Source organism: Eurypyga helias, unplaced genomic scaffold, assembly GCF_000690775.1.
Source record: "Eurypyga helias isolate BGI_N326 unplaced genomic scaffold, ASM69077v1 scaffold17446, whole genome shotgun sequence".
In the NCBI taxonomy this organism is placed as follows: Eukaryota; Metazoa; Chordata; class Aves; order Eurypygiformes; family Eurypygidae; genus Eurypyga; species Eurypyga helias.
In genome coordinates this window covers 1-14,654 of record NW_010254822.1, presented here as the reverse complement: position 1 = coordinate 14,654, position 14,654 = coordinate 1, and the positions used below count along the sequence as shown (strand labels likewise).

The following is a 14,654-nucleotide window of genomic DNA, read 5'->3' as shown; positions in this document are numbered from 1 at the left end:
TGGGTGCTGAGGTGCTGACACGCTCGTTTCCCACGGTTAGAGTGGAGATGGGCTTTGGGGAGGACCTGGGCTGGCTGCGCAGGCTGGCTGCCCACGGGCAGGTGAAACACCTTCAGATGTTCTCATAGAACGCATCCCCCAGGCAGTCTTACCGAAAAGGAGCCGGTGCCTGTGCTCCACTCCGTGCGAACTGTGGCACCAGCAGTGGCAGGAGCAGGGCAGGGAGCTTTGGCAGGGCTCTTTCCTTCGGGCTGAAGTAACAGCATAATGAAGGGGATTCACTGAACATACCCTGAAGACCTGAAATTCACACAGCTGAGGTCAGTTGAATTCAAACCCAATGTTTTGTAATACTTTTTTTTCTATTTTACACTAAAATTTCAAAATATATTTTGTAATACTTTAGAAAAATATGTTTAATGACTGATGACATGCCTCTAGAAATCAGACTGCTTAACAAAATTCATCTGTGAGTGTATTGGAAATGCATGGGCTGAGCCAAGATAATTTTTGTCTTGAAAGAAGTTAAACAGGAACTTCCAGGAGATCATTATGCAAAATCTTTGAGTGTTTTTTCATGTAGAATAAAGTGTGTGTATTTATATCCATGTCTGTAGATATAAATGTAAGCGTAAATGAACATATCATTGCTGCATGCTTCAGAAGCAGTTGGCTGGAACATGCAGGTGTTGATGCAGTCTACATTCCCTGATACACTGGTATAATTTATTATGTTGCTTTTAATCTTCTGTAAATACATCAGTCTTTTATTATATCAGCACCATGTGCCTATTTCTCAGTTACATATTTTCCACATCCAAAAAGCTGAAGGTTGAGGATATTTTTCCTGTCTAGTTTTCCATCTCCTTACAAGCATAGGTGCTTTGCTGTCACTGCTCTGTGCAGGTGGGCTGGCCCCGGCGGCGGGGTGCCAAGGCACCCGGGGGCACACGTGCTCAGTACCAGGCTGTGACGCCGCAGGTGCCTGGAGGCATTGGACACACGAGTGCCTCTGCGGGAGCGGGCTGCAGGGAACATGCCGGCTGCAGGGTGCACGGTTTGGTGTAGACAGCAGTCATGTTTCACCACCTTACGCCAGCAGTCAGTGGGTGATGTTCCTGCATACAAGGCCTGTGTAATGGTGATAATGGGTTTATTCTCAGAGGAGAGCTCTGCAGTGGCTCGTTAGCACGGGTGGATGGTGGTCACGAGGGAATGCTGGGGACCAGGGGCTGATCTCACCACTGACAGGGCTCAGGTTTTTTTTAATTCTGTTTTGCTTGACTTATTCAGGGTTTTTTTGTTTGTTTTTATTTACTAAAGGAGTATGTGCACATGCTTTTGTAGAAATAAGGTGAAAGCTTGCCTGTTGCTTTCCAAAATGAAAAAGGTGAATAAAATGTCACTTCGTTTACAGTTCTGAACGCAGCATCATCTTTGCTCTTTGTTAGGTAGCTTTTGTCTTCCTCACAACCAGCACCACTTCACTTTCCTCTGGTGCTGGACAGATAATTTTTTTTTAACTTACTTTTCTCTTATATTGGGATTTTTTATGCAGTATGTTTGACTGTAGTTCTGAGGGGCTTTTCCCATTTTCTATAGTTCTCTTCCTATCAATGACAAGAGATTTTGTGTAAGTAGTAGTTGACCTGTGTTTTGGAGGTGATGTTGTGTGGTACATTGGTATGCAATGCTGACATTCAGTTAGAATCATCGAATCACAGACTGGTTTGGGTTGGAAGGGACCTTAAAGACCATCCAGTTCCAACCCCCTTGCCATGGGCAGAGACACCTTGCACTAGACCAGGTTGCTCAAAGCCACAATTCTCACAAGTTGAGAATATTTGGGGTTTAGAATGAGCAGCACACCATTAACAGTACTAAACAATTTTCTTAATGATGTAAAATTGACTTTTAAATTGCAATAAAATATTTTTACTAAACCTACAAATTAAAAAAGCTCCCAAACTTGAAAATCTGCTTCTGTTAGGGCTTTTTCAGTGAAATCTACGAATGTTTGTGTTTGCTGGCTACTGAATGTATAGGTTGGTATTTGTAGTGTACTGTCCCTGAAAATAGTGGGATTGAACTGATTCATACCTTAAATGTAATTGACATTAGCTTAAGAATCAGTTGTAATAGTGAAATGTGCTAATATGTGTCTAAGATCTCAAATATGTATGTTCTGTGCCTACAGCTGGATTTGATCACAGACCTGTTGGGAACACCGTCGCTGGAAGCGATGAGGACGGCTTGTGAAGGCGCCAAGGCACATATACTCAGGGGTCCTCATAAACAGGTATAAGCTGGGGCTGCCGCCCTTTGCTCACACTCGGTCCGGACAGCCCTTCAGTCAGCCCCGTCAGCCGGGATTGCCTCTGTGCAGGACGCGGTGCCGCAGCACTGCGGTGTTTCACGGCTTGATTAAATGCTTGTGGCATCTATGTTCAGAAATACTGCGTTTGGCTGTTCCGTCTCAGAGCTGTCTCTGCCCGTGACCGCGTTCAGCTCTCCAAAGGTGGCTGTGGTGTTGGGGTGGTGTGGGCTAATGGTGTAGTTAGATGGAGAGAAGGTGAATTTTCACTGGAGAAGTGCAGTTCTGGCTTCTGTCTTGTATGTATTCTCTGACTTGATGATACAGGTGAAAACGGCAGTGTTTCAATAGCTATTTTGAATGAAGATGCGACATTTCAGGGCTAATATTCCTAAGAGACAGAAATTACAATTGACGGTACAGTTGGGAATTCCCAGACGGACCCCTCTACTGAGGGGATCAAGTGTTAGAAGTGGAAGTCGCCTGTTACCCAGATCCATAGATGGAATAGTCTAGCAGCTCGTCACCAAAGGGTCCCTCACACATCTCTGCAGTGACCTGAGCCATCGGTGAAAATCTGAACAAGGTATTGAAAGCTGAGATAGAGCATCCCACATGACCGAAGTAAAAGTTCATTAAAAAAACAAAGAAAAGGCAGGATGATGTCATTGTGCTGACTGGACAGTAAAAAGGGCAGATGAAATCTGCTGTTAATAGATGCAAAGAAATGCTTATGCAGTAATACAGCAGTATGTCCATCCAGTGTGGTCATTTTTATGATTGTTAGGCTGTACAAATTAACAGAATTAATAACCTGTACATGTTAATCCGGCAGATCTTTCCAGTAGTTGAGTTTGCATCTTTATTTTCCTCATGTTGAAGTAGTTTCTCAAATGTCTACTTATCACAACAGTAGTTACCATAGAAATGGGCATTGAATGCATATTCTGCTATATTATTAACATGTGGGAGTTCTGCCTCCTTGGCACTTTTGATTCACTACATCAAGGTTCTCTATTCCATTTTATGACCGGGTGGGGGTTTTTGTTTTTGGTTTTTTTTTTTTTTTTTCTTCTTTAACATTAATAATAGGAGAATTTCCTTAAGTCTTTCTCTACTGGTTTTAAACCAAACCAAGCCTATGGGGTTTTTTGCTGTCATGTACTAGAAGAGTTGTAACTTTCAAGCATGTAGTCCTGCACTTTCAAGGTTTGAGGTGTTTTAGAAAAAATAATAGTTCTGTAGTGGTTGAAGCTGGGAGAAATACATCCACTATACTTCATACATAAAATATGTAACAGTACACAAACGCATCCGGATAGTTTATAGAACACATTGGGTTTACATTCTGATCATTCGGTCGTCACTTGGCAGTTTGTTTATTAGGCTAGTTCAGTTTGTTAAACCAGGATGTCTTACCAAGAGTCGAAATGGGTACCAGAATGTCTTCTGGTTTCCTCCTCGCAGTGCTAAGGCTGTTCTTGTGCAGACCTCTGACCCCGTGTGTCTTTGCCCCACTGAATGGCGGGAATACTGAAAACCAAGCGAGTGAAGTGGTGTAACGTGTTTCCAATACAGATTTAGTGTCCTGCAGCCAGTAAGTCACGGGAAACAAACTCCAGACAGTTGGTTCTGTCTGCTGAGGAAAACAACGTACACTTTTCATGGAGTGCTGCGGAAGTTGAGCAATCTCTGGTGTGCTCATTTGCAACTTGGAAATAGGGGTTACAGTGCATCTAGCTGATGTCTTTAATGATATTTCTCTGTTTTCACCCTCAAGCGTACTTCATGTTTGAATGCAAATTCATGGCTCTTCATCTTTTAAAATGAAGATTTTGATGATTATAAATAGCTAAATATTACCAGTTTCTTAATTAGATTAATAGGGAGAGAAAACCAAGCTAGAAACTGGTGATTACTTTGTCACACAAACTATTTTTAATCCATGTAGGTGAGCATAGGAGGAGTTAAGGGGTAGAGCATTTTGCTGCTTTATGTAAGACTAGATTACAGCACGAAGTTTCTGATCAAAAAACCCCACCCCGCTGGTGTTGGCATAATGGCAATTTGCATACTATGTAGACTTCGATGTCGGTTTTGTATTTAAAAATTTTCCTTCAAACCAAATGTAGGTGAATTGATGAAGTTACTTAACTGGCAGCCCTGGAAAAAGCGCCTCCTCCCAGTGCACTAAGGGGTGCTTTGGGCTTTATGGGCAGCCCTGTGCTGACCGGCTTGTAAAAGCAGGATGTGTCAGGGTTCACTCCCACCCTGTGGTGGTCCTTGCACGCTCTGGTATGGGAGAGAGAGGTCCTGCGTGATGCACATTACTTGCTAAGAGACCTGACGCTGGGCAATTCAGCTTTACCAGTTTCTTCTCCCCTTGCTAGTACTCTTCATGCTGGTTCTGATCTCTAGCAGTGGGCCTGATTGCAGTTTGTCCAGAAAATGCCGTCCCCAAAAGCTGTGTGTAACCAGATGCTCCTGAGATGGCAGGCAAGGGGCGTGAGTGTAGCAAAAAAAGTGCATCCTTCGTTTGTGTTGGATGCAGCAGCTTCCCTAAGTAAGGAATGGGATCTCGTTGTTCTGCCCCAGTATATGGATGAAACCTCCTTTATGACAGTGCTTGTTGGTGTAGATGGTACTTCTTAATTACAAAAATCATATGAAGTTACCAAATACTGCAGCTTTATGTCTGTAGGCTGCACTTAGCAACTAAGGCTGAGAAGTGCCGAGGGCTGTATTTGGTAGTTCGGGGTTCACTTAGAATGATGTCACTGTGGAGGTGTCATTTTTCTGTATACTGCCAAATTTACAGCAACTAAACAACTTACATGCGTGTGCTCTGCTAACCAGGTAGAAGCAACAGACGCTGCCACGTACTGGCCTTGCATGCCGGTTACAAGTGGGGAGTTACTGCAATTCTGGAAATCTGAATCCATGCAAATGGCATAGGAGGTCTGAGTCTGGCAGGGAATATTGTCCCATAAATGATTTAGCTAGCTTTCTGTTGATTCGATGTACGTTACACGGAACTGTAGTCGTTTCCGCCAGCCGGCTCGGCTGTTCTCCCCACGTCTGGGGAGCTGTTCGTCACGGACCCTCTGCAGCTCTGCCTGCCCCAGCGGCTCTCCCCGCCACCTCCGCTCCCTGGCTAGCGGGAACGCCGGCTCAGTTGCCGTGGGAAGAGTACAAAGGCGCATGTGGCTGCACGTTGATCTCCTGGTTTGTTTTCTTTAAAAACATCACCTTGAGGAGTACTGGGCGTGGAAGTAACACGCTCCGCAGTAGGAATTTTCTCTGCAGCAGTGCCTGTCCTGATATCTAGGGGGCTCTTTTTTCCTTTGCTCCGGGGTTTTGGTTTCTTTTCTCACTAAGTTTGTGGTTTTGCTTTCTTTTAAGTGTGAAAATTGAGACTTCCTTTCCCCATCTTACTCTTTTTTTTTTTTTTCCCTTCACTTTAGAGGAGTTCCCTTGTTTTGCAACACTGTTTGCTTTGAAGACTAACTGTAGCGCACTCCACTGCCATTCTGTAAGCGAAATGGGAATAGGAATAATGTCAGTTCAGAAGGAAAATATTTTACTTGAGTTTGGAAACTGACGTTGTTGTGGCTTTAGATACAAAATCTTTGAAGCTCCTTGCACAGTCCTAGGATAGACCTGACGCTTTATTGACAACATTAATATTATTGTCAATTAATTTTATTCATTTTGGGGAACTTCTTCCCACGTGTTAGGAATGTGGGCACGGGGACTGTCTTCACATTTTGCTGCCTTAGTGGTTAACATTTAATCCCAGAGTCAAAGGAGACTTTCAGGCTAGAGAGTATGTGCAGTTAAAAGTTGTCAAATGGCAGTTTTCTGTGTTGAGTAGAACCTTGCTAAAAAGTTTTCTGCATGTTGAACCGGCAGTGTCCGGCGGCGCTGCTGGGGCTGAGGAGCAGCTGTGGAACCCCTGTACTCCGCAGCACGTGTGGCTGTGTGTTTGCTTCCAGAGCCACACCTGTAAGGCAGCTTATGTGCTTGTAGTCCCCGAAAGGGCTGGGTGTCCCCAGTCTCGAAAATCTGTCTTTCCTTGGGTGTTTGTACTGCGGGTGTTTGTGCTCTCAGCTAAAACTGGAGACTTTCAGAACCGTGTGAGCGTGAGTGAAACGACAAAATGCAGGAGGAAAAGGGTGTGCAGAGCTGGTTTTTGTGGGAATAACCAGGGCAAGAATCGCGCTGCTGCCACCAGCTTCTGGGTTGTTCCAGCTTTTTTTAACCATGCGGTCCATGCCCCGGGAACGCCCCTTTTCCCCTCCCCCAGTCCTTCAAGCCTTGCTCGTTGGCCTATTTCTCTCAATGTAAAACGCTCTATGCCTGAAGGTCATTTTGATTGCCCTAGATGTCACTGTCAGTTAGATATGGATTGCCTGGGTAAGGAAAAGCAAAATGATCCATAATTTGGCAGTGATTGAGATCAGGAAAATGAAATACTGGAAATGATGTGGTTAATCAAACCCCTGAGCAGCTACAGCTTCAAGTGGTGTCTACATACAGAAATAAATAAATGGGATATAGGTTTGCCCAGGGATTACATCTGACCTAGGGAAAAAATAATTAGCTCTCTATTCCAATTGCTGAGTATTTTAACAGCGATTATAGTCCTGTTGGAAAGCGTTAGATAGTGTGTGTCCTTCTAAGAAGTTTGTCCTTGGTAACTGTAAAATAAAGCGTGCTGCTACAGTATCTGCTTGCTGATGGATCTGACAGGACAACTCTCTGTACTTTTCTTTCTCCTGTTTCCCCTGCAGCCATCCCTTCCTGTCCTATATACACTTTCCAGTCAAGCTACACATGAAGCAGTTCATCTCCTTTGCAGAATGTTGGTCTTTGATCCAGTAAGTATGATTTCAAATTCTTTCTAAGACTTTTTAACAGGTTTTGTTGCCTGCTACTTAAATTTTGAGTATTTTAAATGAAGGACTGCTTTAGCTGATTTTCTTCTACATTGCGTGTCAGTACTTTTGGGTCTGTAAAAGGTGTAAAAGTATCATCTTGTAATTGGTCAGTTAACTTTCCCATGGAATGGGGGTTTTGCATTTAAAATCTTGTGGTCTCTTGCAAAAAGCTACGGTAGAGTGAGAAGGATGAGGGTGTTGGTGAATCATGCTGTCTTTTCCGAGCTAGGTGTAGGTAGCAGAACATCAGATACTTTGATGCAGTTCTAATTAGAGATGTGTGGGTGTTCGTGGTCTTGCAACACACACAAAAATTCCTTCTACATCCACACAGTCACATAACAGGATCTTTTTTTCCACTGAGCATCTGTTTTTCTAATGAAACTTAGGATTTCATTTCTTGGGGTTCCTATACAATATTGTCACTAGAAAATCTGGTAGCTGAATCGATGGTCGCAGTTATTTCATCTTCACAGGTGAAGTCCTAACATTTCAAATGAAAAATGGACAAATTGGCTGAACTGCAAAGGAGGAAGCTTGTAGCTGGTGAAGGATTCAGAAGGCAGTGCCTTGTGATTGTATTTTTTTTAAACCTTAAGGTGGTTGTGCTGAAGAAAACAGGGAGTGTTAAATCATAGCTTCCACGCAAACAAACTTTCTTCTTTCTTTTCTAACTCCATCAACACTCAGAGTGCTGTGATTCCCAAATCACATTTAAGGAAGTGTGGGTTTGGGTTTTTTTGAAGAATCAGGACAATGATTTTCATTTCACCTAAGAAATGACCTGGGAATTGGGGCAGTTGGGTTGTGCTGCAAGCTTTGCCACTGCTTTTGCTCTGGAACTTGGAGCAAGTAACTTTCACTCTGTTTGCTTGTGTTTGGTTTGGGTTTGGGTGGGTTTTTAAATCCCCTATAACAACAGATTTCATTACACCTTGAATTTGCAGTAGCACTTCTCTCTGCAGTTCCTTAGAAACGGGTAGTATTCTCTGATGGGATGGTGCTGGACACCTGGACACTGAGGACTTGAGTTACGCACAGAGGAAGTCCCAGTAACGTGGAAGTGGGCTGTAGTTTAAACCATTGCTCTGACCACCTTCTTCTCTCCACTCCCTTCACCACTTGTTTTCTGAAACTCGATGTGTAAAGTATTTTTCAGAACTCCAGGTGCCATATCCTGAATTGTTCTGCTATCAGTGATTCTTAAATTGGTGTTTTACTTGAAATACTTAAGGACACATCAAAACACTTTGCACTGTATGGAACTACAAAATGTTGTATTTGCTAACAAATTCTTTGGGCTTGTTTTGATTTATTGTAGTCATAATTCTAAGGTTATCTGGAGAAAGTGATTATTGAAAAATCTGTTTCTAAAATTGGTATTAGCAGAGTTTTCTACCGTAGCTGTAGCCCAGCAAGGTCAGTGCCATCCTGCAGTCCTGCTTGTTTGCAAGCAGACTCTCCCCTCTAGTGGCAGTGTTGGCAGAGCTGGAACATTTTCTGACCCGAACTAATCCTTTAACGTGATTAGGTGTTTATAAAACAATTTAGAATTAATTGATGGGTTAGTATTCTTCAGACTGCTTTGGTACCTCTGCAAATATCCTAATTATTTTTTTTTTCCTTCTCTTTAAATGCAATATTTCAGTCCAAAAGAATATCTGCTAAGGACGCCTTAGCTCACCCGTATCTCGATGAAGGGCGGTTGCGATACCACACCTGTATGTGTAAATGTTGTTTTTCCACGTCTACTGGAAGAGTTTATACCAGTGATTTTGAACCCATCACTAATCCCAAGTTTGACGACACTTTTGAGAAGAACCTCAGTTCTGTTCGGCAGGTTAAAGGTGAGTAGTAGTTAACCTTTGCATCCCCATTCGCCTCCCCGCGCCGTCCTTCAGTGCTGTGTAGTTGGGATGTGCACTCTGGACACACGTGCTAACCCAGGTGGTTCTTTCTTTGGGGCATTTTTCCCCAGCAGATGCTGGATGTAATTTCTGTTCGCTAAGAGAGCAGAACTGCTTGTCAATGTTCTGACGTGATATAGTGCCACACGCATTAGTTGACAAGCAGAGCTGCAAACCTTAGAGCATTCCTCCCTGCCTTCAGGGCTCCCCACGCTCTTCTGTTGCGGGATTGCACCAGCGGGAAAGGGAAATCACTACTGTTGCCTCTCGGGTAGTGAGGTGTTGCCTCGGCAGCTGTCCCGCAGAAAGGGTCAGCATTATCAAGTCACTGAGGCCGAATAGCCTCATACTTCTGCTTCGTTTCCTCTGATCTGCCACCGTCTGCTCACCCTGAACTGCCCGTGCCGAGCGCCTTTGGAGCAGCTGCTGTCAGCAGCTCTTGCCGGTGCCGCGCTGTGGTTCTGGCCGTAGCGCAGGGGATGCGCTCTGGGTCCTGACACGCTGTCAGGGGGAAAATCAATCCTGATGCCTGGGAGAGGAAACTGCCGTGGCAGGTGGTTACTAAATGCCAGCAGTTGCTTGGTGGCACTAGAGTTCTGGAGTCGTAGCAAACAAGCCATAAAACAGACCCTGTTTCTTTGCAGTCAGATCCAGTCAGGAAAGCAGTCCTTCGGTGAGAGCCATACAGTATGAGAAACTGGGTATAGGGATTCGGGTTCGCTGGGGTGGCAACTCGAGTTAACTCAAGGGGAAGAGAGGGGGAAGAACTGTGTTACCTCAGCAGTTTCTAACAAACCATTCAGTCATTTGGGACAAAAATACTCCACAGTGTTGCCATGATAACGTCACTTGTTGCAGATAAATCCTGAACGTGTAATTCTGAACTTCACATCTGTAGCTCCTACAAGTTCACCTAACGTTGTTTTCTTCTTATCCTCTTACTGTTTCCATTTCCCTCCTCTCCTTGGCCATCACTTTTCAGAGCTTTACGTACATCTGCTGCCTTCCCTGAAGTCTGTTGTTTTAAAAGCTGCCTTTAACGTTTGCTGACAGCAGTGCAGATTCCCGCACGCTGCCTGTAACGCACCATCCGGGTGTGCGGAAGGCGGAGTTCTTTGATCCTTACTCACGTGTGCTTTCAGTAAAGGAAGGTGTGCTCCCTTCCAGTCTGCATCGCGTTGTACTGAAGCCAGAAGTGTTAATGGCACCGTGTTTTTTATTTGTCTCCTATGCACAGAAATAATTCATCAGTTCATTTTGGAACAGCAGAAAGGAAACAGAGTGCCTCTCTGCATCAACCCTCAGTCTGCTGCTTTTAAGAGCTTTATTAGGTAACTGTATGTAATCACATCTGATACTAATTCACACTTCTTAGTAGTACAGAATTCACGTATCCAAAGTGGTTTATGTTTTAAGTTTCTGAGTGTAGGAAAGGCCCACAGATAACTCCTGAAACCATCCACCAAACCAACAAACCCTTGCATGGTTACGTTTTTAAAAGGTTTTTATGAATGCTTCCACAGTTTAAGCAAAATGGGCAAAAGTTTCAAGTGATGCCTTGCGTAGAAGTACAGAATTCAGCCTAAAAGTTAGGACTGGGATGTTGACGAGTTGAATTTTGATTGTAGAATTGCACCGTAAAGACACTGCTAGGAATGGCTGGTAGCTGAGGGACCGTTAAGAAGACAAAACCTGGTGTCGTCGGTGGTGTTAACTCTTGGTCCTGGGGTGTTTTGGTGGGGTTTTTGTTCTTGAATTGTTTGCTCGTTGGTTGAGCATTAACTGTCTTCTCCATGAGCTATTGCAAATGAACACTGATTTTCTGTATCACCTGCATTCCAGTTCCACGGTTGCTCAGCCATCTGAGATGCCGCCATCTCCACTGGTTTGGGAATAAAGTGGAAGATAATGTACTACTGAAGATGTAATGTAGCTTTCCACTGGAGTCTGGGATTTGCAATTCTGGAGGTTAATGATGCTTGTACTGTAATTTTACTAAAGAAGTTTTAAATTAACAACCACTACTTGTACAATATGAATAATATTTAGAAATGTACTAGACTTTTAATCTTGTAAAGTGGTTGTGCTTTTAGAAGAAAATATTTTACCCAGAGTTGCACGTGTTTTATGAATTCTAGTGCAGCTGTGATGGCTCAGCTCCGAACAAACAGAATTGAACCAAATTTGGGGAGGTTTTTTCTTTTTCTTTTTTTTTTTTTTTATTGAAGTGAGATTGTACAAAAAGATAGAGATACATTTTGATATTGAGCCATTCATTCCTGGAAATTTTGGGTTTTCTAAAACTAAGGAATACAGAAAACTTGACTGCGACCAATCGTTGAGTCACATCGGGTGACAGAGACCGCAGTAAGTGGGTGTGTCACCTGGTGGTCCAATCCTATAAATAGCTTCTCACTAGAGCTGTGATGGTGATGTGTGCTGTTCTAAAATCAAATGTTGTGAGTAGAGAGAATGAGTTTGTGACTAGGAGAGACTAAACCTCTGTTTCCTTACCCAGTATAAATATATATATATATTTAATCTATTTTTATTAGAAGTTTTTCTGCTCTTTCTTACATAAAACCCCCCAGCATGCATCTTCTATGTGTGTAAATAATTCCATTTATGGGCTAATTTCAGAGATCCCCGACATCATTGCTGTATAGAGAGAAACTAGCTTGCACATTTTAGGTCTGTGAAATTTTGTGAGAACTTTTTTCCTGCACTGGACAGTTGAGAGAGAAGAAAAAAAAAAAAAGAAAAGGAAAAAAAAAGCACATAGGGAATTACGTTAATTGTGTTCGTGTCTTTAGGCAAAGCTGTGGAAGTCTTGAAATGTCACAGTAGTAAATAACTTTTATTACTTTTTGGCTAATTCTTTTTCTGTTGGAACACTGAATTCTGTGCATATGTATATATGAACACAAATTGAAGGCCTCTACCTCCTGGAGTATACAACTTGGTTTGTTTACCTCCACATGATTTTTTTTTTTTTTTTAAGTTCAGTGTGGAGACTTGAAACTTGAATGTCCCTTCCAACTTTTATATTTAAAACAAGACTAGAAAATTGAAGACTGTTTTTCACCTGTACAAAGAAATACTAAAGGGTGGTCTTAAAATTTGAGCATTGGTCTGGAGAAAAACCGTGGTGTTTGTAATGGACAATTAACTGTTAAAGTTATTGTAAGTTATCTGTATTTAGCAGAGTATTTTCAATAAGAGTGATCTGAGCTGAAATTGGAGACTGTTAGTAAGTTATGTTTGGAAGTTTTAACTTCAATGAAGTAATTATTTGCTGTGAAAGAGACAAACATTGAATAACTGAACAAAGATGGTGCAATATCTTTGTTTTTTATGAGGCTCCTGAGAATAAAACCAACTGAAGCATTTCAATTCACTTGAATGAGAAACGTGTTTGTTTAAAAGAGCCCAAGAAGACACTGGTATGAAAGGTAAAATCTCAGAGGTTGGTCAGTTAATGTGGCACACTTGCTGGTCACTTTGTAAAATGTAGATTTGAAGTACAGTGGTGAAAACATTAAATGTGACATTTGAAAAAGAAGCGGTGTTATCTTTATTTCCTGCCTGATCTCCCACCGTTAGTTAAGAATAAGTTGTTACAATCTTGATTAAATACTGTCTAATAGAATACAAGTAAAAAGAGTTTAGAACAGCTTGTTTTGGGCATGGTTTTGGTTTTGTACACGCATCGGCACACCCGTATCTACAGATATATATCTGCATATATATGCACATACGTATGAATCCTTGAACAAACTACTGATTTACTCTTTACACTTGATCCTGGCTAAAGGCAAAACTTGCTGATTTAATCAAAACAAGCAGTTGACTTGCACTTTAGTGGGAGGTTGACAGACATCCAGTCAAGGACGAATTTTACTTAATTTGTTGCTTCAGCACAAATGCTGTCGTTGTTTTCTGTAGTCCTGATGTAAAGAATCCAGCGTGCAGTGGTGTTGCAGAACGTGTCTGAAAATGTTCGAGGAGTATGACCTTTTGAAAGATCAAACCAGTTGAACCGTACGGTTCAAGTCTCCGGACCTCACAAGAAGTAAACTGATGAGCCGCCTTAGCACATGCTCTCTTCCCAGGGCCAGCGCGGATACCGTTTGTGACTCGTGTCCGTGCCTCTTCTTAAAAGTCACCACCCCGTCACAAGCTAAATTTTAACATGTTTCAGAACCGGCGGTGTCGTTCCTGCATCACGGTTGTCTGTTGCTGAAGTCGTTGCCATTACATCACTGCCGTTTTTAGCCCGCTCGTTAGCCTCTCCTTCGGCGCCGGCTGCAGCGCAGCGGGGCAGTTTGCTTGTTGGGTCGGCTCCTTCTGGCGCGTGGGTTTGTCGGGCTGTGAGCGCGCGGTGACGCAGCTGGCAAAGACCAGCGTGCCTCGGTGTGTTTGCTGGAGCCGAGCGCTGGAGGTCCGTGGGTTAACCGTAACCACAGAAAAGAGCAAAATGCCTTCTGGACATCTGCCTTTCAGGGTGTCTTTGTACGAGTGTGGGCAAGGCACTGTGCAGGACGAGTAACGGGAATTGGCACCAACGTGTAACCAAAATTGTGTGTGCAAATGTATCGCTATCAAACCCAATTGTGCTAATGTTTTCTGTAGCCTCAGCTGCGTTTTCCATGTTTAATGTACTACAATGGAAGTGAGAGCTCCTCAGAGCCATCTTTGTGTCAGAGTTCCGTTTCTAAAGCGAAAGCACGTGTACAGACGGTGATCTGAACACGAGGTCCCCGGGGGAGCGTCTGTCTCTCCCAGCGAGGTTGAAGTCTGGCTTGCGGTTTTCAGAGTTGCGTTTTCATCCGTGTGAAGCTTTGTCGGTACCAGCGTGGGATGAACTACGGACTGTCATCGTGTTAAGCTCTCTGAACACAGCTTCTGCATGTCCGTGTACTAACTGTGCCTTGAGAGGAGGACAGAGCGGTGAGCGCGAAGGAGAACCGCGCCATGATTCACCAGCTGTCAGAGGAGCGCCCCGCGAGCAGGCCCGACCTGCGCGTGCGTGTCGGCAAGGTGACGCAGAGGAGCCGGACGAGGTCAGCTGTGGAAAAGTAAGTTGCTAACATCCATTTCCTGCTGTGTGGCGAGAGATCATTGACGGATTCAGCAAATCCCGGGATGTATGAAGGTGACGAAGTGCTTTTCTCCTTCAGCCGCGTCGGAGGTGGCGCCTGTGGGACTTGGCGGTTTGACCTGCTTGGAGCGTGGGAACGCTCACCAGACTGAACGGACGGTTTTAGTATTTACCAGGTAGCAACTTTTCTAATAACCTTTTCTACCCTCTCTTTGGTTTAGTAACGGAGTATCTCGAGATCCTCGAACTGTTTGTTCTTTGTAACTTTTTAAAACGACTTCTGTCGAGTAGGACTCGGCAGAAACTTCTGTTCTCTGTACGTGTGTAATCCTGCTCAGGTATGGTTACTCTCACACTCTTTGTGACATGGGTAAGGGGGGAAGCCGGCATGC

At 43.5% G+C, this 14,654-nt stretch overlaps 1 protein-coding gene across 1 annotated transcript in view; it reads left to right on the top strand.

Moving 5' to 3' along the window:
* NLK (nemo-like kinase) overlaps nucleotides 1-12,837 on the top strand; it is a 37,825-nt gene extending 24,988 nt beyond the window's left edge. The window contains exons 9-13 of the mRNA XM_010153146.1: nucleotides 2,198-2,299; nucleotides 7,108-7,194; nucleotides 8,903-9,101; nucleotides 10,399-10,492; nucleotides 11,004-12,837. Of these exons, the coding sequence (XP_010151448.1) occupies nucleotides 2,198-2,299; nucleotides 7,108-7,194; nucleotides 8,903-9,101; nucleotides 10,399-10,492; nucleotides 11,004-11,058 (537 nt within the window). The 3' untranslated portion in view covers nucleotides 11,059-12,837. The remainder of the gene's footprint in view (nucleotides 1-2,197; nucleotides 2,300-7,107; nucleotides 7,195-8,902; nucleotides 9,102-10,398; nucleotides 10,493-11,003) is intronic.
* The last annotated feature ends 1,817 nt before the right edge of the window (nucleotides 12,838-14,654 follow it).